Genomic DNA, 23,222 nt, shown 5'->3' on the forward strand with positions numbered 1-23,222 from the left:
TGACAAGAGATTTTTTTCAAATTATTATTATTAATTTATTTTGTCTGCACAACCTCACTCATCATAAAACATTTTAAATAAAACTCACTCTACACCGACGTAAATACCTCTGCTGTGGATAAGGTCAAATATTCTTTCTAAACTGTCTGTTATAGGGTCTCACTACACTATCCATGCACCATCAACTTCATTTATTTTTTATTTTAGCATGCCCTGTTCAGTTGGAGGGAATGAACAAAGTGATCAGTGAAGGAGCTGTTTATACTATATAGCAGCTATGAGCAGCATTTACTGTAAGAATCACACATAATTATTCAATACTGAGACTTATTATGTGAAGTAACATATGCACGCATTTCTGTCTTGGGGTGGAGTTTGGGGGCCCATGAGCTCTCAGTGCCCAGGGGCCCCTGGAGGTACTAATCATGCCTTGGTAATAAGCCAAATCAATAAACTTCATTTGAAATCACCATCACATATCTACTTAAGAGTGGCATGTATGCTGCAGAGACTACTTCGAGCAGAAATCCGAATCCTGCGTCATATGTTTCATGAAGGTCCAACCGTCGGACACGCTGGATGAAAACCCGACTCTGTGAAGCCATCCTTGAACACAATTGTAACTGATCATAGGAGAATGACTCACTCACCACTGTCAGTATGTTTCATTGACTAACTCCCATTTTAAATGATCGTCATATACACTCGCGCGCCCACGCACGTGCACACTTCACTGGACATTCTTACGTCTACGACTGCCATCTTGTGGCCAAAGGAAGACTGACATGAATGTTCTTCACTTTTTGAATAAAATCGAAATTTCATATTCAGAATAAGCGTTTGGACCATGTTGCCATTTTGCTGTTCAGAAAGTAAACCATTTTTGAAAGTCTAATGGAATAAAAATGCCAACATGGTTAAAAAAAACCACATTAGAATTAAATCTTGCTGAAGTTTCATTGAAACCACACGCAGTAAGTGTTTCTTCTAGTGTAGTGGGACATTTAACCCCTCAACCCAAGCCAAGTACCTCAAAAATGAAGGCCTGCTTAATTGTATTGCTTGAGCACATTGAGTGTTAAGTGTTAATTGGACAGTACATGTTCTGCATCAATGCACATCAGAAAATTAATATCAAGATTCTGATTCTTATTAGTAGATGGATTCGAGACGGGCTGAGCACTTTAGACTACAGCGGAAAAAGACTAAATGTATTATTATTATTATTATTACTATTATTATATTATGATTATGATGATGATGGTGATTATTATTATTATTATTATTATTATTATTATTATTATTATTATTATTATATGTTATAGAAAAGATGTGAAGGTCTATGAAGGTCTTGTGAGAATGAAGATATCGGATAGGGGAACGCCTATGGCAAGCCGATTTAGCTTTATTCATTTGACGAGGATATCAAGAATGCAAATTCTTGTTATAAAAAATTATGTCTATTTCTGTTATCAAAAATTGAATTTAAACTAGTTAGAATGCAAATTCTTGATATCAGAAATTCAATGGTAACTAGTTTGTAATTTTAACTAGTGATATTTGCATCGTTTTTCTCATTCATTTCAATGGGAGTTGGAATTTGAACTAGTTGAAATGCCAATTGTTGATATCAGAAATACAATTTGAACTAGTTCAAAATCCTTTTTTATATCAGGAATTCAATTGTTACTAGTTATAATAAAAAATAATATTCACCTAACGTATAGAGGTCATTTTCAATCCGTCGCAAATTTACAATGAATACGTCAATTGTCCTCAAATCACTTCTCGAAAGTAGTCTTTGTTGGAAGTTCCTTTGAATGGTTAGAATTCTACTAATCCTACGAAGCACATCCATCTTCACAGACCATACACATCAGTGGGGCAAAGGTTAACGCTTCATGCATATTCATGACTTTTCAAATGAGGGTCATTTTCATTAGCACTAGTTAGAATACAATTTCTGATATCAGAAATACACATTACAAGTAGTTACAATGGAATTTCTGATATCAAGAATTTGCATTCTTACTAGTAAGAATGGATTTTTGATATCCTCCATAAATGAATAAAAGCTAAATCGGCTTGCCATAAACGCCACCACTGTAGAGACAAGTCTTCCTCGTCATAGGGAAACACTGGCTTTTATTTTGAAAGGAATAACCGGAGGCCGCGCACGTTCTCTCTTTAACGTGACGTGTGGAACGCAACACCGCAACTACTCTAAGCGTCACTGTGAGAGGAGACCGAGGAGAGAGTCGGGTACCGTTACCGGGCTGGGATACCGTTAGTAAAGAATCATTTCCTCCTAGTTTAACGGAACAAAGCTTGGGTACGGGAGGTGGGGAATCATGGGAAATATCCCTTTCTCAGCGTGGGAATATCAGCCACGGAGAACACAGCTCATGTTTTGACGTAAATCAGGGAATATAACGGCTGACGGCAAAAACACAGAACACCACAGCCACTCTTTCTCCATCTCCTCCATTTTGGTTGTCAGTGATGGAGCACATCCGGACGCCCAAGGTAACAACACCCGGCATTTCTCCAGCAGGGACTTCACCTAACGCTCCTCCTCTGTCCTCGGCTGTGATTCTTCTCTCGCTCACTTGTTATTCTATGACCCGTTAGGTTCTTCTCTCCGCATCAGCTCTCCCCGCTCTGTCTCTGCTGAACCCGCGGGCAGCTCCACAGTACCGGCTGTCTGTGAAGGACAGCCCCGGGAACAAGTTGTTGTGTCCAGTTAATGTTCTGCATAAATATTCAGCAAGCAAATTGACAGTACACATTTAACCAATAACATTGTGTTCAACATCTAAATACATGACGTAACCCTTACACAGCTGGCGCGTGTAGCTTTTATGATGCTCATGATGTGTTCGGCTGACATCAACAGATTTGGATTCTTATGCAATATGATCTGTTTTTGTGTCCTGTAATGCTGATAATAACCAAGCCTTATCTCCGGTCTGCCAACCTCGCAGAGGCCTCAAAGGACCGGTCTGCCTGTTTCCACACCACTGTGGTCTATAGGCTTTAAGGGGACATTACTAATAATGTAATACATGCATTACCTCTTCCTCATAACTATGTAATATGTGGCAACCCTTACTGGATGATGTGTATTTTCAGAAACACTTAGATTTAGCTCAGTGAAGGTTGTGATCTGTTGAGTCATGGCAAAGGCTGCTGGGAACTCTATCAGAGTTAATAATCTACGTTGTGATTATGTGAGTGAAGACACATATTTCCTAAGTATTTGTCATGTTTGGATTTTTCTGTCTGATATTTTGCATGTGTGGCTCTGGTAGGTGGAAAATGTGCGTCTCCTGGACCGGTCGTCAGGACAGAGAAAGGCCAGCATCGGGACTCTTTACCTCTCTGCCACGCATACTATCTTTGTAGAAAACAACCCAGAGACACGCAAGGAGACATGGGTGAGCAGGGAGCCCTGAGCGCGTCTAACACTCACAGTCACTCTCTCTGACGTGAACCCTGGCCTTCTTTCTCCATTTGCTGACTCATATCCTCGTCTGAAAAAGGCTGTTTCGATGTAACTGAATAACCTGCTTAAAGAAGGGGTGGGGGACACTACCCTGTCCCTCTGGACCTGACCTGATAAAATAGGCATCCAGCGGGGTTAGATTTCACCCAGACTGCTGGGGTAAAAGGAACAAAGAAAGCAGATCCCTATTAGCTTGTGTTAAAAACTATTGCTTAAACAACCTTCTCCTCCTCCTCCTCATCCTCCACATGAGGAGCTTGCCCTTAATCTGATGTTAACAGTCCTTCCTGAATATTTTAGCTTATAATACAGATAACTGAATATTGTGGTTAGTGTTATTTGTGTTTATGTTAAAGCTGATAGAAATCCCTAACGTCTCTGCTTAATCAGATTAATTAAAAGCCTCATTTGTTACTAACAAAAACAACCAATAGACAAAATGGAACATTGTAAATAATGTAAACAGTGGGTAAAAGGATGTGTGTGTTCCAGGTGTTGCACAGTATGGTGAGCAGTGTGGAGAGGACCCCCACCATCCCGGCAGGAAGTCAGCTGATCCTGCGATGCAAGGACTTCCGGGTCTTCCAGATCCTTGTTCCACTGGAGAGAGACTGTTTGGATGTCCACACCTCATTGTTCAGACTGTCACGACCAGGTGCTTATGTGTGTGTGCTTATGCGTGTGAGTGGTTCATTGTGTGTAGAGGGATTTCATAAACACAGACACCAGAAAGCATGATGTAAGGAGCAGGTGTGTTGGTGTCTGGCTCTCAGTGTGTGAAGCACTTATAAGATACTGATTTATAGTTATTCTGCGATCCTCTCTCATCTCCTCTGTCCTCTCTCCTCTCCTCTCCTCTCCTCTCCTCTCCTCTCCTCTCCTCTCCTCTCCTCTCCTCTCCTCTCCTCTCCTCTCTCAGAGAAGTACAGTGAGCTGTACTGCCTTTCCTTTAATCCCAATGTGAATAAAGATGAGAGAGAAGAGTCCTGGACCTTCATAGACCTGACGGCTGACTACAAGAGGATGGGGGTCCCTAACAACCTGTGGGTTGCTACAGCGGCCAACAGTGAATACAGGGTCAGTATGATTGAAAGGTAGAAATAAGGCAGAGATAAGGTGTAGCTATATGCTTTAATATTATTTATATCCCGGACGAGCCCATAATTTTGTCCGGCTGTAGGGACTTGGACTGGGAGCTGTAGGGTTGCTGGTTTAAGTCCCTGAACAGTCCTACGTATGGAGTATGGACTGCTACTTAGAGAGTTCCCAGTTCACCTTCTGGGCCCTGCTGTCGCGCCCTGGAGCAAGGCACCGGCTGTGTGCATGTATATGTGACAATTAAAGAGGCTTTCATCCTCCGATTCTATCGATCCATCATGGTGCAGGGGATGAACTGTATATCTCACATAAAAAAGTTCCCAAGCTCTCCTTCTCCCATAGCTCCCAGTATAATTGTTTAGTTGTGAGGTGCAGTGAACAGGTCTTGTATTCGGCGCATTTACAAGGTCACAGATAATATATTCAAATCCTCCCTTCAGCTTATCAGCAGCTGTTTTCTTTGGCCTGGTACTCTGCATGTTGTGCCACACTTAAAGGTGCCATAGAATGTAAAACTGTATTTACCTTGGCATAGTTGAATAAGGAGAGTTCGGTACATTGAACTGACATACCGTGAACCTCAAACACCCTTGTTTCCTCCTTCACGTGCAAATCATGCATATGCATATCACAGCGGTAAAAACGGGCGGATTACAACAATCCCTGTGTGTAACACACGGTAGTCCAGCCCAACATTTGCATACACCAGCTGCTGGAAACATAAACGCTAACACTTACCACTCCGTAACGTTGCTCTTCAATCTCCGACCAACTGGCTGTTCTTCCTCCGATAAAGACTCAAACATGTAAAGTTGGATGCCAATAGCCTCCATGGTTCATCTCTCACAGTTTCGAAGTTACTTACTTCTGTGGGCTCTGAGGCCTTGTAAACCAGCCAATCAGAGCAGAGCTTGTCATAATTATTGAAATGAGCCCCCAAATAAGGCAATTCAGCTTGTTTCATTTTAGGGAAACGTGTGTAAAACCACATCTGGATATTTTTTGGATCAACCAAATTTATATACCTTCTTTGTAGAAATCAGAGAACAATTTAAAATGCCAGATAGATGCACTAGCAGCTCCTGAAATAAATCTCAGTGGGGGCAATTTAGTTCTGATAATGATTAAGGTGACTCATTCAATAGGTACATTAAGAACAAGAACAATCGGAGGATGAAACCCTCTTTATTGTAACATACATGCACACAGCAGAGCACACACAGTGAAATTGGTCCTCTGCATTTAACCCATCCTAGTACTAGGAGCAGTGGGCAGCTACCGTGCAGCACCCGGGGACCAATGGGGAGGGGGGATTCGAGGTGTCCGGTGCCTTGCTCAAGGGCACCACAGCAGGGCCCAGGAGGTGAACTGGGACCTCTCCAAGTAGCAGTCCACTTTCCATATTTCAAGTCTGTTTGGGGACTTGAACCGGCGACCCTACGATTCCCAGTCCAAGCCTCTACTGACTGAGCCACTGCTGGCAAAGCAAGACCATATCAATTTGTTGTTAGATGATTAACTCAGACAGAGATCCCTCTTGCGTCCACTAGATAGCAACGCACAGTGTGAGTAGTGAGTGACTTGATCGAAGAAGCTGCCCGCTTTTTTTCTCAGTTACGTATGACGAAACCGTGTAAGGGCAAGCCCTCCTGGAACCCATAGAGATTGCATTCAAAGCTCTGATATTCGAAAAAAATGCATTTTACATGAGAGTCTATGAGAGACCCCTGGGTCAATTTTCAACATGACTGTGAACCATGTGAAGCACGACTTTAGTCTGATTGGACAATGACGTTTTTGACAGATCTAATGTCTAGAACACTGATTACTGCTGCTGTGTTAGGAAAAAAAATCCCTCTTTTTCCCGTTGGTAGTGCATCGCCCAAATCGCCCTAATACACAAACCATCCCTGGATAGATGCATTCTATGACCACTTTAATATGTTTCAGGTTTTAAAACAATGGCAACACTGTATTCATCACAGGCATTTACAGAGGCTGACTATGAATGAAATTTAACAAATATATTAACAAATACTACTGGGACTACAGAAAATAGTGAATGAACACTCACCACCAAATCAGTGACATCCCAGACACTGTCACTGACTTTCTGTGTAACCTGGCTCCGTTTAGCTCACTGACCATGATGTGTTCTTTAATTACGAATAGGCAGTTATTCTCCCTGAAGGAGATATTTGACCTTTTTGGAAAAACACAGATTTTACAGTCATTCATGTCAAACTGTTGTGGCATATAGATATATACAGATCTGGAAAACATTAAGAGACCACTGCAACATCATCAGTTTCTCTGGTTTTACTATTTATAAGTATGCATTTGAGTAAAATGATCTTTTTTTTATTGTATTCTATAAACTACATTTCTCTGTGTTCTCTATTCTATTCTCTATTCAACAGACACTACAATGGCTGCCATACATGTAGAGATTGAGATTTAGGAAACATTTGGAGTGGTTTCTTCATTGTTTCCAGATCTCTATGTATAATATCATTATTATATACCCCCTGAGCCACAGCATTTACTATAAACAATTAGTATATCTAACTAATCTAATGTGTTGTCTTTGTTTATCGTCATTCATGGAGGACAGGAACAACGTTTAGTAAAAGTTAATATTCACAGTGAAGGAAATAAGTATTTGATGCTAAATAGTTGATATTAGTACTTTGTTAAAACGAGAGGACGTATTTAACCTCTCCGTGGGAGCTAGAATTCTTGTTGGTTGCAAGTTAATCAAATACTTATTTCCCCCCATTAAACTCAAATTAATTTACATCTTTTTTGTATCTACATTTCTGGATTTTCTTTCTGATATTCTGTCTCTCACTGTTGAAATAAACCTACCATAAAAATTACAGACTGTTCATTTCTTTGTAAGTGGGCAAACTAACAAAAACAGCAGGGGATCAAATACTTATTCCACCCCCCTCCCCCAGGTGTGTGACACGTACCCATCAGAGCTGTTTGTTCCAAAGACGGCCACACCCCCCATCATCGTGGGCAGCGCCAGGTTCAGGAGCCGAGGACGATTTCCTGCTCTGTCCTACTTCCACCAGGACACACTGGTGCGCGTGCGCACACACGCTGACACACACACACACACACACACACACACACACACACACACACACACACACACACACCGCACACTTTAAACAACAGAATCATGAGTGTAGTCAGGATCATATGTTGCTGATGCCAAGGACTCAATGGGTGTGTACTAACAAAGTGTGTGTTGTGTTGGTGTCCCAGGCCGCAGTGTGCCGCTGCAGCCAGCCTCTGTCCGGCTTCAGCGGCCGCTGTCAGGAGGATGAGATGATGCTACAGGCCCTGATGAAGGCCAACCCAGGCAGTGACTACATCTATGTGGTGGACACCAGGCCCAAGGTAACACTCACCCCCCCAACCCACACACACACACACACACACACACACAATCTGTCATCATAGTATATTATAAGTATGTGTGTGTGTGTGTGTGTGGGTACAGTTGAATGCCATGGCAAATCGTGCTGCAGGTAAAGGCTACGAGAATGAAGACCACTACACCAACATCAAGCTGCACTTTATCGGCATTGAGAACATTCACGTGATGAGGAGCAGCCAGCAGAAGATCATTGACGGTGAGAAGAGTGTGTCCAGAGGAGTTACAGGGAGGAGGGAGGACGACGCAGCACTCTTCCTCTGATAGCATCTCTCACTGCTTTCGTGTCTCTCTGTCTTCCATACAGTGGGTGAGATGCGATTTCCGTCCATGACTGACTTCCTGTATGGTCTGGAGAACTCTGGTTGGCTCAAACATATTAAAGCCATCCTGGATGCGGGGCTCTTCATAGCCAGGGTGTGTACACAGCAGACTCACACACACTCACACTCACACGCACAAGCCACACACACACACACACACACACACACACACACACACACACACACACACACACACACACACACACACACACACACACACACACACACACACTGCTGAGCCATTGTGATAGTAAAGAGGCCGGTTGTCATGCCATGTACAAGGAGACTATGAGCTCCTCTACATCATTGATTACCAAAGCCTAACCCTTAAGTCTCTCTCTGTTGGTGGAGTATATTGTTATGTACACTGAGCACATTTTAAAATCATTGGGAGAATGTCACAGTCTACATTTTAACTACATAAGATCTGCAGTATGACCTAAGGAGTATATATCTGTTTTATATATACAGTGCTCAGCGTTAATGAGTACACCCCCTTCGAAAAGTAACATTTTAAACATTATCTCAATGAACACAAAAACAATTTCTAAAATGTTGACAAGACTAAGTTTAATATAACATCTGTTTAACTTATAACATGAAAGTAAGATTAATAATATAACGTAGATTATACATTTCAGTTTTACTCAAATAAGGGCGATGCAAAAATGAGTACACCAGTGAGACAAATATAATCTGTGTAACAGTCATAAACCCATGTTGTCCTACAGCAGGGAGTCAATGAAGACCGTCTCTCTCTACTGTCGGCTTTATGTCGGTCTTATATGAATATTTACAACATGAATTGTCTTAAAGCTGCAACATAATTTTAGGAAAGTGAAAGCAAAGCTAAATCAGGTCACATGACACAGAAGATGACGTTGTTTGTTAGGTTTCCTCACTGTGGTGCGTGTAATTATGACAGGCTTTTGCCAGAGACAGTCCTGTGAGGTGTGTATCAGGGCTTTAAACCGGCTGTAGAGGAAGCAGCTGTTACTCTCTGTCCTCTGTCCTCTGCAGGCGGTGGCTGATGAAGGAGTCAGTGTGTTGGTGCACTGCTCAGACGGCTGGGACCGGACCGCCCAGGCCTGCTCTGTAGCCAGTATACTGCTGGACCCATACTACAGGACTATCAAAGGCCTCATGGTAACACACACACACACACACACACACACACACACACACACACACACACACACACACACACACACACACACACACACACACACACACACACACACACACATATACACACACACACACACACACACACACACACACACACTCTACTTGCAAGCTCTTGTTCTTACCTCAGATTTGATCCTCCTTTTGCTCTCTACTCTTGCTCCCCCTTTCCTCCCTGGCCTCCCCTATATTTCCTCCTCTCCTCTCTCCCAGGTGCTGATAGAGAGGGACTGGGTTTCCTTCGGACACAAGTTCTCCCACAGGTAACTGGAGGTTTGGCTAAATCTGACCTTAGCTGCATCATGTGTGTTTGTTTTGTAAGATAGGGCCAACCACAAAAGGGTCGCTCAAGTCAAAACCATGTGTTTAATACTGGGATAAAACCAGTGTCAGGCGTGGGATGTGATGCCAATCCAACACGAGTATTTAATAAAAACAGTGCTACCTCTCCTTAAGCTGCAGTATTCATTATTACTATGATTATTCAAGTTGAGGACAACAGATAAGAAACTCTGTTAAAGGGTTACTTGTGTACTTGTGAAATTATAATGTGACTAGTTAAATTACATTCTATAAAAGCCCATTGGAGGTTATCAGAGCTCAAAGGGATGTCACTGCGTGACATAAGTGAATAAATGCTCATTTAAATCCTGTCTCCGCTCTTGGTTCCCTTCTTTCTGCACCTGTCTGTGCTGTTCTGCTGGAGGCTGTGTTCAGCGCTGAACTTGAATTTAACCTGATTTAGTGGAGAGAGTGTTGTTTGTATTGGCCAGTAAGACGGAGCTGTGTCCCTGCAGGTACGGCCACCTGGACGGAGACCCTAAAGAAGTGTCTCCAGTCATCGATCAGTTTGTGGAGTGTGTGTGGCAGCTGTCCGAGCAGTTCCCCTGTGCCTTCGAGTTCAACGAGCGCTTCCTTGTCGCCATACACACACACATCTACTCCTGCCAGTACGGGAGCTTCTTGGGAAACTGCCAGAAGGAGCGTAGGGATATGAGGTGGGACTGAAACACACACACACACACACACACACACACACACACACACACACACACACACACACCACTTTTTATACGTAATATATATATATATATATATATATATGCGTTAATGTTGACAATATAATAGGGTATATTATTTTTTTCTAATCAGTAGGCCACCAACTACTTTTTCATCAGAATTGATTCTACAATAAGTAGGTGCTACCAAGGAACTGAGTTGCAAATGTTACAGTCTTACTGCATATGATATGATAAACAATACACAAGTATCTGCCATGTTAAGTCATGTTTATTCTGGGAAACATTGTGCCATTAAACTTCCTGAATGTACCTATTTCCTCAGGAAAAGGTTAACACTTTCAGTCACAGACAACACAAGCACAAGCCACTTGCAACCGTTACAAATACAAACCATAGGCATAGACAGTGCATCAAACTATCCAAGATCCAAGATGCTTCATAGAAAAGGATGATCTCCAAAACATCAGCGAGAAAACTTTTAGAGAAGTCAGCACAGTTCAGCATGTTGAACCCTGAGTCCACACAACAGTACAGAACAATTATATCAACCTCAATGTCCCAGTTCCAAATGTTACATAACTAGCTATTTTCAGGACGTCAATATGATATTTAGATGACTCGTGGTCCTTCACGGCTTCCAATTTCAGTTTTTTTTGTCCCCACGATGAAGTTGTTTGACCTGTGAGCGTCCGATGCGTACTGACGACAGGCTGAGCAGTACATGGTCTGGCTCATTTCCTCGTACACCAGCCTGTCGCGATCTGTTGTTCGCCATCTCTCATTAAAAAAGCGCTTAGCCTTTTTTTCGGTGGTAGGTATACTATCCCCCCCCCCCCTGTACACTCTCCTCAGTGGGTCTTTTCACCCCGGTGATGTAACGCCACATTTTGGTTTAAACTAGCAGCTATCCTGTGATGGCCGCAGGTTTAGGTAGCCTCCTGCAACATTCTTTATCTCTCCGCAACAAATAGCTCCACTTTGATTAGCCTACTTTGATTTAAGCACGGAGTAATAATTGTGGATAAGGAGTCGGAGAGTCATTCTCACGCCGCTTCGGCCCAATCAGAAGCACATCATTTGACCGGATCTGACTGTATGGTTGTGGAAAGCGCAGCTGTCATGCGTATGACCCATGTATGATAGGCGAATTCGATCGGATATGACTGAAAAGTATTACCCACCACAGTGGCTGGTAAAGTGACACAATATACCCGCCAGCATACAAATCACCATAGGAAAGCCAAAGCCACATGTTCATCCCTCACATATTCATTATGAAGTGTGTGATGGGGTTCCATAGCAGTCCGTCAGGAGGCACACAGAGTGTCTTCTCCCTCACAGGACAGGTCTGAGGTGTGGTTGCTTTGGTTCTCCTCAGTAAACTCCTGCCAGCAACATTGAGGGCTGTTTTCATTTTGAGTGCTGACCCTCACATATTGCCCAGGCGATCTTAAAGATCCAGATCCAGTTTCCCTCGGCCCCCTTGTCTGTTAAAGCAAAGAGTGAGTGGTGCATTTAAAAGGTGTCATGGTTCTGTAACATTGTTCTGTGCTGTGGCCAGGCTTGGAGAGAGGACTCACTCAGTTTGGCCCAAGCTGTGGAAGGAGCGAGCCCAGTACACCAACCCTCTGTACCGGGCCGAGCAGAGCCAGAGCCAGGGGGTCCTGAGGCCCAACACCACCCCCTACTGCTTCAAGTGAGTCCCTTGCACAAACATGTTCATTTTCTTGGTCCTAGTTCTTTACTTTCTTCATCTCTAGCAGCTCGCTGTCAGTCCCATGCCATTCTCCTTGTCCCTCGTCTCAGGATGTGGAAAGGGCTCTATAACCATGCAGAGAAATCCACGCCTCCCCGCCAGTCACCTGCTGACTTCCTGTCTGCTGTGAGGGATGAGTCCCAGCAGCTGGAGGAGGAGCTGACCAATCAGCAGGAGGTACCGCCAGGAGGAACCGCCCACCATCACCTGGGCTCCAGACAAGGCATACAACACACAAGCACACACTAGCACACCCCACACATGCATCGCTGCAGCTCAGTGATCCCGTCTGTCACCAGAGCAGTTAGTTAGCACACATCAGATCCACGCAGCCCCCACCGCTGCTATCCCATCCAGAAACAGAATTAAAGTGGAACTTATCAAAATCATGTGGGTGTAAATCTTTCCACCGTTCATCAACAAGCCCGACTCTGCTCTGGGGATTTGCGACTGAATAAGTTACAGACACAGAAAGAGGAACACGGCTCACTGCGCTGCTTCCTGCCTCCTGCTTCCTGAGAGTTTATAGACATGTTTTAATAACAGTAGAGAACAACTGTACTGCTGTATCCACATTCATCTGCTGGGGGGGAGTTTAAGATGTGAGCAGTGTTGCACCTCCAGTGGACACACTTCTGGATCTGTACGGAGCAGAACCGGATCCTACGGGTTTAAAGACTCACATTAGTTTCTGTAGAGCAACATGTCAGAGATAGGAACGACTCGGCGTGTTTAAACGTGTCTGCGGGGGCCCGAAGCCATTGCTGCTAATCTGGCAGGATTTCCCAGAATTCAGTTCGCCCTAATCACCGTCCAACTGAAGTCACCCCCCACCCCAACTCAGTGAGACAGGAGATGGTTGTCTTTGTTATGGAGATGTTTGGGGGAGGGGCTGTTGAATTAATTGTGTTGTTCTCCTGCAGAGGATAGCAGCCCTGACCGGGGAGCCAATCACGTGGGAGGAGGTTCCGAGGAGGAGGACTAGCCGCCCGCGGCCCCCACACTGCGGGCCGGACCCGCCGTGTTCTTATACAGACCCAATCACCAGCCCTGCACAGGACCCCCCCTCACACTGCCTCTAGGGCTGCACCCCCACCCTGACGAGCTCTCTGTCTGGAGAGACCTGGAGCCAGGAGTCGCCGACCCGGACCGTTGTCTTTACTGCTGCCTGAGAGGACAGAGACCCTGCTGCTGTCTGCGGGGGGGGGCTTTTCTTACAGTAGTTCCTTAAATGATTGAGACGTGCAGGTGGGGGGCAGAATGGGACGAGTTAAAGATGGCTGCTGACTGAAGACAGCTGGGTTTATGTCTGGTCTTCAGTGTGCAGTTGGGGTCTGTAGAGTGGGTCAGGGACGCTCTGCCGGACCGGGCGCTGAAGGCGGTTTTAAGTTATTTGTTCCTTGCTGGCCAGAAAGGCTGTTTTTTATTTCTGTCATTTGTACTTTTTTAGGATCCACATTACTGCTGTGAGCTGGATAGATGTGACCGATAGGTCCAAACTGGAAGTCTGATGAACACAGAGGAGAACAAACATTAACCCGGGTCCTTTTAAGGTCCTGATTTCAACAAACACACCTCCTGAACATCATCCTTTGCTCCACGAGAGATTCACTGAGTGATTCATCCTCACCCAGTCTTCCTCTCCCTCCGTGTAAAGTGATATGCATTATGATGTGATGAAGAGTACGTGATTGCTCCCAGGTACTTCCTTATAGGCCCTAAAACATTAACCTTTAGTCCCAAGAAGCAGAGTGTGTGTGTGTAGCAGTCTGAAGTGGTAGTAAAGTATGATCACTGATTGGCAGACTGATTCATCCCTCTGCTCAGTGAATTGCAGAGGTTCTGTTGTATAAACTGAACACTTTGGGTCAGGGAGCTAGCAAATCATTTTCTCCCTTCACTTTTTCCTCCCTGAAGACTCGTCACTCTCCAAAACACATCTCAGAAATAAATAAAAAATCCTCTGAAAGAAAAAGGGCCAGTTTGCAGTGGCAGCCATGATGAAACAAAGGGAGTGGAACAGGAAGTGGTTTACAGTGTGAATGTTTTCAACCAGTTTGAACTCTCTGTTGGAATATCAATCTACAAAATGTGATCAAAAACATGTTTATTTATTTATTGTTTATTCCTATGTTTCAGTGTAGTCTATATGATATCTGCGCTGATGTAATCAGATTTGTCCTCAGTGTAAATCATAAAACCCAGTGGTCGCTCAGATCCATGCACTGAGGGGGGCTGATGAGTGCTTTCAGGTGGTCTTTCACTTTGTACATTCCCACTGGATGAAGAACCAACAGCAGGGTCTCTGGGAACATGTCTCGACTTTGTTTCTACTCTGTTCAGTCCATATTAACTCAACCTGTGAGTGTAGAGCTGCCTGAACCTGCCGTGGCACCATCTATCACAGATGCTTTCCTAACAGGGGGACTGATAGACAGCCAGTGGGATAACTGGATTCTCATTGGAAAATATAAAAGAACGTCAAGGACAAATGCCCCTTTGTGCTGTGTATGACTTCAACATGTCCCTTGTCTATGTGAACCTCTGTCTGTAGCCTGTGGTGTGTGTGTTGTGTGCCCATTAATGTCAATGACTGATCAATAAATGCACTGTTAAAGGGGAAGAACTGCAACAGACTGGGTCTGGAGTATTACTCACTGGGAAGTGATAACCTCTGGCAGCAGAGCTGTGATGAGTGCAGTAAACGTGTCTCTGAACACACACATTTAAACACTCAGCCTCTGAAAACAGGAAATGGTCTGTTGCAAGATTCTCAAAACTGATCCTATGAATATTTCATAAGGAGATTTCTCATGGTTCTGTTTATCAATGTTTTAAATCCCTGTATATTTCCTTTTTCAATGCATCAACAAATCATTGTCTATTGTGAGCATTTTGCAGATGTAAGTGTGAGGACACAGTGGGTACATTTTCTGCTCACGTCTTTATTTCAGGAATCCTGTGCAAACATTTTTCTTCATTAATAAATGTGTTGACACAATAATATCCCGTATCAGTGGGGTTCCCCACACATTGTACTTTGTAGCAGGGACACAGTTCACATGTTTTATAGCAGAATCTTAAGTTTCAACCTCATTCTACTGTGTGTTTTAAGGAGTTGACACATCTGTATAAAGCCATCCATGACAGATACCACAGGGGGCCATGACATAGATTCACTGTGTGGAGATATTTCCATGTGGTGCCTTCTAATGACCATATGCTTCAAAGTACTAGCATGTTCTGTAACATACAGTAGGGCGTGGGTATGCTGTATGTGAATACACTGCAGCAGTGATACAAAACATGGCTGACACATGGAAGACATCTGAGCTCCAGCCAGAGGCTCTCCCTGCGTCAGTGTGTTACTCTGACATGTGATCATCAGAAGGGAATCAGTCCTCTAGGTCAGGGTCCCAGACTCACTCCTCACAGGGAGCTGGGCTTTAGTCGATAGCCGACTCATGACCAGGTGTAACGACATGCCTCACAGAATGACAGGACATACACAACAGATTCTAGTTGGGTTTGTTTTAACAATCGATAGGGGAGAATTAGACATCTCTGCATAAACACTTTCAGTGGGTACCTGTTGACCATGGGGTAATGATGGCAACCCGAGCCCAGTTCTGGATCAAAATCCTTCAATAATACATTTTAAACCATTACATCCCAGTAAGAGCCAAGACAGCTTAATTTAAAACCCAGCCAGAGTGTCCGTTAGTCTTGCTGCTCCATCCTCCTCATTACCAAAGACACGCTGCATTCAATCCTTTATTTCTGTGATTAAACCTTAAGATGTGATCAAGCAGCACTCGCAGGACCAGTCCTCTCATGAGAAGAAGAGCTGCTGACACAGCCGCTGCGTCTCCTCTGGACTGCACACTTCATGGCCGACGGTCCGAGTGTCGCAGTAGATCTCGTAGTCATTTCCTCCCTCACACACACACACACACACACACACACACACACACAAAACAGAGTTATTGTGTATATGCTTTCTGAATTGAGCAGTACAGAGCCGAGTGTTTACAGCACATTTCCTAATATACAGACAGGATGGAACCACTGACCCCCCCCCCCCCCCCCCATGGGTAGATGCAGTTTTTATCCCTGAGCCACAGTCTGTCCTATTCTACAAACAGCTCAGAGTGAATAAACATGTCTCTAAGTGTGATGATGTTCCTCTTCTGGGACAGAGGGGGCTGTCTCTCCTCAGTGGAGCTGTTCATGGAGCTAGTTATACACATGCTGTCTTCAAACAGATGCTAACAGCAGACACACTCAAGTGCTGCTTCTGAGTGGCTGATAGCATATACGCGGTTATCAGTAAACATTGTGAATAAGATCTTTCATGAATGTGTGCAAACTGTTGGGGGGGCTAGGTCAATGGGAGCATGTTTGTGAATGGGGATGGGTCAGCTTCCCACAGCACAGCATTCAGACCGTCAAGTGTCCTTATTCATAGCCGTCAGACATTACCATGGCTCTGCGCTCCTCTCAGCCCCTCACTTTACACCTGGCTGGGTGTCTCCACATGAGTCTGCAGAGACCACTACTCAGCTTTACATGCATCCAATCACAAATGGCCAGAAGGTAGACTGGGCCAGTGCTGTACTCAGAAAGGTTTTTCAATTAGTTTGTGACCTACAGCAATGAAGAGACCACTCTATGTTTATTAAATCTTTATCCTTGCATGTATGGCAGCCATTTCAGTGTCTGTTCCATTCCAACACAGAGAAATGTTGTCAGTAGTTTATAGAATACAATACAATAACATTATTTAACTCAAAGACATACCTATAAATAATAAAAGCAGAGAAGCTGATGATGCTGCAGTGGTCTCTTGTTTTTTCCGGAGCTGTATGAGCCGAGTGGACACCTTGGAGTTTAAGAATGTTCTAGTTGTTCTTAAAAAGTCAGAGACCTGCAGTATATGCAATTGGGAGATAATGACACTAAATGAGTAAACTGGAGTACGTTTTCATTTACTAACCCACACGCAGCAGTCAGACTTTACAACTGCCACAGCCCCTGGTAGACCACCCCACACTAGAACACTCCTGTAGTGCAATATTACTTATGTGCAATATAAGTGGAAGTATAAACAGCTCCGGAAAACATGAACAGACCACTGCAGCATCATCAGTTTCTCTGGTTTTACTATTTATAGGTATGTATTTGAGTTACATTTTTTATTTTATTGTAGTCTATAAACTACTGACAACATTTCTCTGTGTTGGAAGGACTGGATTTGTATTTTGTAAGTTGTGTAATTTCTAGTTTTATCTTTAATATTTGTATGCATGCTTCTTAATTCATACACGCTATATTTGGCTCTCTGCTTGCTGTAACAATGTAAATGTCCCCCCTGTGGGACCAACAAAGCTATTCTGATTCTGCCATAGCTGCAGCTCTGGCCACTCAGCGCTGAGTCTGCCCTGTGAGCGTCAGACACTGAAGCATTACACCAGAAGAAGGCCGCTCAACCTCTACACTTAAAAGCAGGATGGACTCTAGACTGGATAGGTGAGGTGGCCAGAGAAGGGTGGGGGTGACTTTTATTCTTCAAATGGTTGCTGTAAGGTCTCTGCTGGGCAGACAGCATACAATTACAACATGATGTCAAAAAGAACACGTTCCAAGTGTGTACTGTAGGTTTGTCGGTGTGTGTTTGGCCTGATCTGGCTGGCGAGGGATATTCTCACTACGAAAGAAGAAGCATGCTGTACAGCCCTGGCCATCAGTTAGCATACTCACAGGTTTGGTCTTGTCCCCAAAGAAATGGATGGTTGAGAAGTCCTCCTCAACAAATCTCAGACAAAATCTCTTGTCCCAGCCGTCAGGAAACACATCGAAGCTGATCTGGCCTCCTGCAGGAAGATGATGACATCACACTGAGCCCTGACCTGATGCTGTGTTCCTACAGATTACAATGGAGCCTTCCGAAAACAATGCAGAACAGAAATGGCAGTTGACTCACCGATCGAAAAGGACAGTCCTTTTCCTTTGAATTCTTCCTTCAATATTGACACAAACTTCTCTCTGATTTTCTCTTTCTGAAAAAGAGCAAAATGGAATTGTAAACCCAGCCTTTTGACACAGAGGTCTGCTTTAGTCAAGGAGGAACTTCAGCCAATTTGGGATATTAATATTAACCTTACATAAGGATCACAAATAGTTCTCTAAATCATTTGGATTTTTAGGTTTGGCACATCGTGGCAGTAAGATAAGAAAAACCTGATAGAATCTGATAAAACCTGATTTCAATCTATCCTGTGAGAAACAAACACACACTACCAATTTTAACCTGCATGCATTCACTTGTTGGCCACTGGGGTTCAGCAGCTGTAAGTGCAAACTCAAATGTCCAAGTACAAAGTGTGTGTGATGTCTCGCAGAGCCACTCAATGCTCACAGCGAGCGAGAAGTCAGGTTAATGCCGTTTCTATCATGGCCGGCACGAAACCACGAGTAAACAGCCATTCTAAGGTTAAAGGAGAAGGGTCATTCCACAACAAAAAGGTCTAACAGAAGAGACCACAAGCCCCATGTGTGCCATCACTGCTGCTAAGAGAAAGGGGGCTAATGTTTGGCCTGATGAATGTATCACACACACCGGCATGTACTCACTTGTTTGAAACAGTCTTTTTTGACACATAAAAGTAGAACAAAACATGAAAACCTGATCGGCTCGGTTTAATCACAGACCTTATTTCAGGCTTGAACAAAAAACATGTTCAAAAAGGGTTGAGTTCAAGTCGAGGGAACAAATGATAAACTGCAGATGCTGAATCTCATTCTGCAATGCTACATTGTGAGTCATTCTACCTTCAATGTGAAAGATATGGATGAGTGCAGCTTTAAATGAGTGTGTACCTGATCCAGCTCGTAGAACTCCTTCCTCTCTTCCTGTGTACAGCTGCGCCCAATGGGGGAGACGTTAAGCATCCCATTACGGAATTCAATGAATGTCCCCCTGTGATCATTTACAATAAATGTTCCATCATTACTGGTAATTATTATTAACATTTGAATGGTTTGCATGCTCACATTAGACATACTTATTGCTAATGAGATCATGAGCAGGTGTATCTGTACCTCTTCTTAGGCAGTTTGATCTTGGCCATGTAGTTGAGACAGAAGTTAATGAAATCCTGGAGCAGCTCTTCCCCCATATGGGCCTGGATAGACTGAGAACAGCAAGCACACCCAGTAAACACTATGGTTTCAGGGGGGTTTTTGTTGACATAACCAAGGATAGGATGGCAAATTAACTTAATCTGTCAAACAAAAACATGATAGTACAGGCTTAAAAGCAAAAGTTCATAAAAAGGTGTGCACACATAACATCAACCTCACCTGGATACAGAGCAACTGTCCATCCTTATAGGCCACCAGACCATTCTCAGCAAACACGTAGTCCATTTTCTGGATCACTGCACAAACAGAGAGTCAATCTATCTATGTATCTGTATATAATTACATTTGCTTTACAAAACGTGTGTCTCACCATCTTCCCCCAGCTGCTCTTTGATCTTACAAAGGTCCGAGCCTCCTACCACTCCGACTCGAACCCGACTCTTTAGCTCCTCAAGGAACTCTGACATGTCTGGAGTGACACGCTGAAAACACACATTAAAAAAAGGTAAAACACAGAGATCATTGCATCAATACCTGCATGTACTCCAGTTGTCAGGATTTGTGTCAAATTATTTTGTTTTCCAGCCCAAAAAAACCCTGTGTTCACTTATTTCTATGGGTGTCTGACAATTGACTTGTATTACCAGTCATTGTATAATTATTTAGTATAACTTTGTACTGTTCTTCTATTATTACATTAGATGCCACTTGTTAAGACGCTTTTATCCAAAGCGACTTACATACACTCATTACTGTGGGCAATCCCACAGGAGCAGTTTGGGGTGAAGTGTCTTACCACAGACACAGCGACATGCTGACTGCAGGGGGACTGAACCTCGGCGGCTTTATGGTGCTTCTTCATGCAGTGATAGTACATTATGTTACCTGTTTTGTCTGTTGAACAAGCAAACTTACTATACCCTGTTATGAAGCAGATATTGTTCCAGCGCTGATAGTAGTACACCATCACACACCCACCACTTAAAGAACATTAGCTCATACGGGAATACTATTACTGATAATGATCACATCAGTGAGTGCAGCATGACGAGGCGGCGGAGCATCACAGCAGCGTCACAATCAGCTAAGGATTCAGGGAGGAACCTTTCTCACAGGGCGTGTTTCATCGGAACACAATCAGGCTCGGAAGCGATACGAAAACAATAACGTGGAGCCGGATATTTTACACACACACACACACACACACACACACACACACACACACACACACACACACACACACACACACACACACACACACACACACACACACACACACACACACACACACACACACACACACACACACACACACACACACACACACACACAGAGCTACCTGTCTTGCGGCTGTGAGCGTTCCGTCAACATCAAACAGACAGAGCGTGCTCGGGTCCTCGGTGGCTCCTTTCATCTTCCCGTCTCTCTGCCGCTGCCTGTCTCACTGTCCCTGAAGAGAAGACAGTTCCTCTGAATGTCTCGTCTGTGTCTCGTTTGTCCCTCAGTGTCCCCAGTTGATGTATTTCTCTCGTCCTCGCTCTTGACACCACAAAACGTCACTACTTCTTTTTCTTCTTCGGTTTTTAAGGCGGTTAGCATCCAGTATAACGGTGCATTACCGCCACCTTTCTGTTCCAGAGTATGAATCAGACAATACCTAAAGTTCTCATTCTAATCCCTATCTCCCTTTAAAGTGACATCCTCTACTCCTCACTCCTTAAATTATCCCCAAACAGCTCTCTCTGTGATCCATACTTTTTACATCTTAGTAACGTGTTATATTGATTCCTCGTCCTGCCACCCCTCACACAAACCAGTCTGGTGCTTTCCTATTAATTTTAATTTCATATTACTTCTTCTATAGATTTATTTGGGGATAACAACAAGTGCCACGTACTGTTCAAGAGTGTGTTTTATTCATTATGTCATTTTAATCAAGGATGTAAATATCATTGACATTTTTAAATTCGTATTGCCAGCCGGAGTTGATAATCTCTCAATAACCTTATTTTTCCATTCTCTCTTTTGAAAAAAGTCCCAACAAAAACTACTGGCACCTTCGTCTTATCCATCATTTTCTAAAAAATGATTTAATGCAGGGGGTAAATACATCAATAACAAACAACAAATGAACCTTGTTGGACCTCTTCAATGGAACAGCCCACATGTACTGTATCTGTCCCCCCCACCCCCCATTAAGATACCAGCTTGCTCTCCATTATTGTTTAATAACAGATTGCAAAAGTACATGCTGCTACCTAATGTAGATACTTCAGAGTCAACATGAACTGTCCGGGTGTCTGCCTCCCCCAGCTCCTGTTATCTGTGGATATACAGATAATATAAAGGTTTGTACTGAGGGAAAATAATAAGGAACCCTTAATGGTCCCACAGAGGGAAAATTTACATTCTGCATTTGACCCATAGTGTTAGCAGTGGGCTACCATGTGTACGGGGTCCGGGGAGCAGTGCCCTTAATCAAATTAAACAGAAATTGGTGAGGCAGTGCCTGAAATCAGATGCCACTAGAAAAGAAATTAAGCACAATCCATAACTAGGATAAGGGCATCCAGAGCATCAATGTACAGTATTATTCCTCAGGTGTCTTTAATCCTCACTGGTAAATAGTGGCCTCAACACCTATGTAAAATCTCTATAATGTCAGCGTACTTTAAAGCAGTAAGAAAATAAATAAACACACAGAAAACTGAATGACCTTCAAGCTGAAAAGTGTGACATTAAGAGAAACAAGGCACTAATTTACATGTCTCTTTTAGATAAAGGCCACTTGAAATAAATCAATATCTGTGTCACAATGTCTAGCCCCAATATTATTCCGGGACAAAAAAGTGTTCACTACCCTGTTTCATTTAAAGATTTTTTACAGACCTGAATATGTATAGATTATCAGCCAAAAAAAAAGAACATTTACATACCCTGGCTCCTTCATTAGATACACCATAACAATGCAATACAATTATTTGAATAATTATAACTTAATACTAAAGCCTTTGTATGTAAAGTTTTTATTTGTTGTGTTGTCCTACACCCCTCATACATAAGGTGACAACTGAGCACATGTATCCTTCTATATAAAGCTTGCTTTTTTATTTTAAATTGATTATGTATTTAGTTCAAATCTTTATTCAATACTTTTCTTAAGCATTTTTAAAAAACCTTCTAGGTTCTTTCTGGGGCTGTCCGGTCATTTTAGTCCTGCACCAGGATTCAAACATTCTCAGCTACCTGCATTTATTCACTGCTGGCTGTGAGAACAGGAATGTACTTCCAGGTTATCAAACAAACACTTTTTTTGCAGTGCTTTAAAAAAGAAATCTGCATGGGGCATACTTTCTCTCACAAACATGCATTCATCCACCACTGAAGGTGAATTTGCAATCCACTTCTAAAGGGATTAAAAATATAGCATCTCACGTTTATAGTAGCTATTACAAAAACCAGCAGGAGTAAGGTGAGTTATGTACAATAATTCCCATGCAGTAAAGGCAAAAGCAAAACTGAATATTTCCACTGCTCAATAATAAATATTATAGGATGCTTTAAAATAAAAAACATAGGCCTACTGGTACCATATTTTATGAGGAGTAAAAATAATTTTATTGGCATCAATTAATTCAATTGTAATAGTGTTTGTTGTTACTTTGACTTGGCCTTTGGTTTATATAGCCATTGTCATTGGATTCCAAAGGGCAAAGTCTTGTTTTCATTTTCTGTCTGTTAA

The 23,222-nt window shown here is 43.1% G+C and overlaps 2 protein-coding genes across 3 annotated transcripts; one reads left to right on the forward strand and one right to left on the reverse strand.

The window, feature by feature from the left end:
- The first annotated feature begins 2,216 nt into the window (after positions 1-2,216).
- LOC134864251 (myotubularin-related protein 7-like) lies at positions 2,217-15,343 on the forward strand. Its single transcript, XM_063883082.1, is given in 15 exon segments — positions 2,217-2,526; positions 3,312-3,437; positions 3,998-4,160; positions 4,425-4,582; positions 7,564-7,692; positions 7,880-8,014; positions 8,118-8,250; positions 8,359-8,468; positions 9,395-9,520; positions 9,773-9,822; positions 10,357-10,557; positions 12,143-12,277; positions 12,388-12,514; positions 13,261-13,393; positions 13,396-15,343. Coding segments are annotated over 15 exon segments (1,923 nt in total). The 5' UTR covers positions 2,217-2,502; the 3' UTR covers positions 13,569-15,343.
- Positions 15,263-21,079, reverse strand: pmm2 (phosphomannomutase 2). 2 transcript variants are annotated; one of them, XM_063883083.1, is made up of 8 exons: positions 20,820-21,079; positions 19,851-19,962; positions 19,700-19,776; positions 19,439-19,530; positions 19,217-19,316; positions 18,321-18,396; positions 18,098-18,210; positions 15,263-16,270 (listed from the first exon to the last, which is right to left on the reverse strand). In XM_063883083.1, the coding sequence occupies exons 1-8, from the start codon at positions 20,892-20,894 to the stop codon at positions 16,142-16,144; spliced, it is 774 nt and encodes a 257-aa protein (XP_063739153.1). In that variant the 5' UTR covers positions 20,895-21,079; the 3' UTR covers positions 15,263-16,141. The 2 variants fall into 2 exon arrangements, with proteins under 2 accessions (XP_063739153.1, XP_063739154.1); XM_063883084.1 differs by having other exon boundaries at positions 15,263-16,274.
- Positions 21,080-23,222: the final 2,143 nt, after the last annotated feature.

The sequence above is a fragment of the Eleginops maclovinus genome, chromosome 5 (genome assembly GCF_036324505.1).
Source record: "Eleginops maclovinus isolate JMC-PN-2008 ecotype Puerto Natales chromosome 5, JC_Emac_rtc_rv5, whole genome shotgun sequence".
Classification (NCBI taxonomy): domain Eukaryota; kingdom Metazoa; phylum Chordata; class Actinopteri; order Perciformes; family Eleginopidae; genus Eleginops; species Eleginops maclovinus.